The sequence below is a fragment of the Engraulis encrasicolus genome, chromosome 8 (assembly GCF_034702125.1).
Source record: "Engraulis encrasicolus isolate BLACKSEA-1 chromosome 8, IST_EnEncr_1.0, whole genome shotgun sequence".
Taxonomy (NCBI): Eukaryota; Metazoa; Chordata; class Actinopteri; order Clupeiformes; family Engraulidae; genus Engraulis; species Engraulis encrasicolus.
Genome location: NC_085864.1, coordinates 40,804,594 through 40,807,093, shown reverse-complemented (window position 1 = coordinate 40,807,093; position 2,500 = coordinate 40,804,594). Strand labels below are relative to the sequence as shown.

Sequence of the window (2,500 nt, the reverse complement as noted above, 5' to 3'; positions counted from 1 at the left end):
ACGGTATGAAGTGTGTGTGTGTGTGTGTGTGTGTGTGTGTGTGTGTGTGTGTGTGTGTGTGCGTGCGTCGTCTGAGGTGGTCCCTACCTGACGGTATGAAGTGTGTGTGTGTGTGTGTGTGTGTGTGTGTGTGTGTGTGTGTGTGTGTGTGTGTGTGTGTGTGTGTGTGTGTGTGTGTTTGTGTGTGTGTGTGTGTGTGTGTGTGTGTGTGTGTGTGTGTGTGTGTGTGTGCGTCAGCTGAGGTGGTCCCTACCTGACGGTATGAAGTGTGTGTGTGTGTGTGTGTGTGTGTGTGTGTGTGTGTGTGTGTGTGTGTGTGTGTGTGTGTGTGTGTGTGTGTGTGTGTGTGTGTGTGTGTGTGTGTGTGTGTGCGTGCGTCGTCTGAGGTGGTCCCTACCTGACGGTATGAAGTGTGTGTGTGTGTGTGTGTGTGTGTGTGTGTGTGTGTGTGTGTGTGTGTGTGTGTGTGTGTGTGTGTGTGTGGTGTGTGTGTGTGTGTGTGTGTGTGTGTGTGTGTGTGTGTGTGTGTGTGTACGTTGTCTGAGGTGGTCCCTACCTGACGGTATGAAGGCGGCCTGCTGCTGGAACTGCATGTTGGCGAGAGCCTGTTGGTACTGGAACATGCCAGCGTTGAACATGGCAGTGGCACCGTTGGTTTTTTCAAGTGCGGGTCTCTTTGGTAATGGAGGCAAGACGGGCGGGAGTCCCTGCCAATCAGATGGGGGGGAGGAAAGGAAAGGGGGGAAGGGGGAGGGGTTTGAGTACAGGGGGAGGAGCCAAAAATAAATGAAAACAAAATAAAATAAAAGGAATGACAGGTGAGATGAAAGAGACAAGAGAGAACATAACTCTTGTTAGAGGTCATTAAAAGCAAAATATGTATGTATTGTATCATTTTATGTATCATTTTTAAATTTTAAAAAGCAACCAGCAAGCAAGCGGTGAACTATTCTACTCCTTCTAAAGCAAGACATTGGTGCATACATTAAAGTAATCTGCACATAAAAGGCATATATACAAGGTCATAAAAATCATAATAATAAAAAAGAAACGTAAAGAAAGGAAAAATAAACGACACCACTATAGAGCAAACAATGAAAGTAAAGCAGGCATCATTCTCACAAAGCTAATGTTAAAGTAAACTATTGGTTCTGAACTTTGATTAACTGATGTCTAACTGATACACTCAGGATATTGCTCCACACAGTAAGCTGAAGCTGAAGCGCTGTTCTGCCAGCACTGGCCCTGACCTGGTTCTTTTCTGGCCCAGTTCAGTACATTAGGGGCCTATACTACAAAGCTGGCTCTCGAGTAAACCAGGTTAACTTAAGAGGTAAATCATCTAATAGAAGAGCCTGGAGTCCTCATTTTCTTAAGCCCTTGGCGCAGAGCCTATGTTATAACCCTACTGTCACCAAAATTGAAAAGGCTATGTCTTAATCTGTTACTTCAGGCTCTATGTACTGTCATAGTTATGATGTAGTATTTTCAGCAAATAGTGAATAGGTCCGCCGGCGACCCCATCTGCAGTAAGAGGCTACGAAAACGAGGATTCCAAGCTCTTCTATTAGATTATTTACCTCTTCACTTAAACTGGTTTACCCCTGAACCAGCTGTGTAGCATAGGCCCTAGGTCTGGAACAGGTCGGAAGCAAGAGTCAGGTTGCCAAACGGAGCACAAGAGAATATCCATATTTACAGATCTCAAGATTCTTGACCATAGAGGTGTAAGCAAACTGAGGTGTGAACAAAAGGCTGTTTAAAAATACAGGGGTGCACTGCCAACTCCCATGACTGTAATCGAGATCATCCGTGTTCATCCTGCCTCCTCTGTCTATACGGACACCCCCCATTCCCCAAAAAACTACACATGCAAGACTAGTAGAAACCAAAAGGACCAGCATGCAAGGTTATTAGATGCTAAGTAACGAGAATTAAGTACAGTTAGTCTAATTGAAAACAAAAAGATAATTCATGCCACATTACATAAAACCTGCTATTAATTTGCCCTCCTATTGTCTTGCACTGAAGTAAGGGTGATGAATTGACTGCCATGACCTATGTAGTAAGAGTATTTCATCTACTGAAATACACTTGTGCAATTTCAATGGGTAATTTTTGAAATATTTGACACACAATTCTTTGAATAGTTTTGATTACAAATTGGCTGTGTTGTGGTCAACTGATCACCCCTTTCATGAAAGATTAGCAAACGAAAAGAAAAACAAAACAAAACAGAAAAACGAACATAAAAGAACGAAACAAAGAATTTGATTTTTTTTTTGTTTACAATGTTTTAGTTTAGAAGTCTACTATATCTATTGTACAGCTACATGCCAAGCTAAAAGGTGAAAGGTCATAGTACCAGGTCAAAGGTGGCCTCGTGGGGTCGCTTCAGTGATTTGACAGCCGACTGAGTCTTAATTAGCAGGCAGCGAGCACATGATGGGCAATGGGCCAATGGGGTTCAAGCGCATTAACATAAACAGCAAGCAGAGGT

The 2,500-nt window shown here is 43.2% G+C and overlaps 1 protein-coding gene across 20 annotated transcripts in view; it reads right to left on the bottom strand.

Annotated features, from left to right (window-relative positions):
- LOC134454608 (muscleblind-like protein 1) overlaps window positions 1–2,500 on the bottom strand; it is a 245,836-nt gene that overhangs the window by 12,998 nt on the left and 230,338 nt on the right. For 18 of the 20 annotated variants that reach the window (XM_063205684.1, XM_063205690.1, XM_063205695.1 and 15 more), the window contains one exon: window positions 557–707. In XM_063205684.1, the coding sequence (XP_063061754.1) occupies window positions 557–707 (151 nt within the window). The remainder of the gene's footprint in view (window positions 1–556; window positions 708–2,500) is intronic. The other 2 variants (XM_063205687.1, XM_063205696.1) reach the window with 1 other exon arrangement.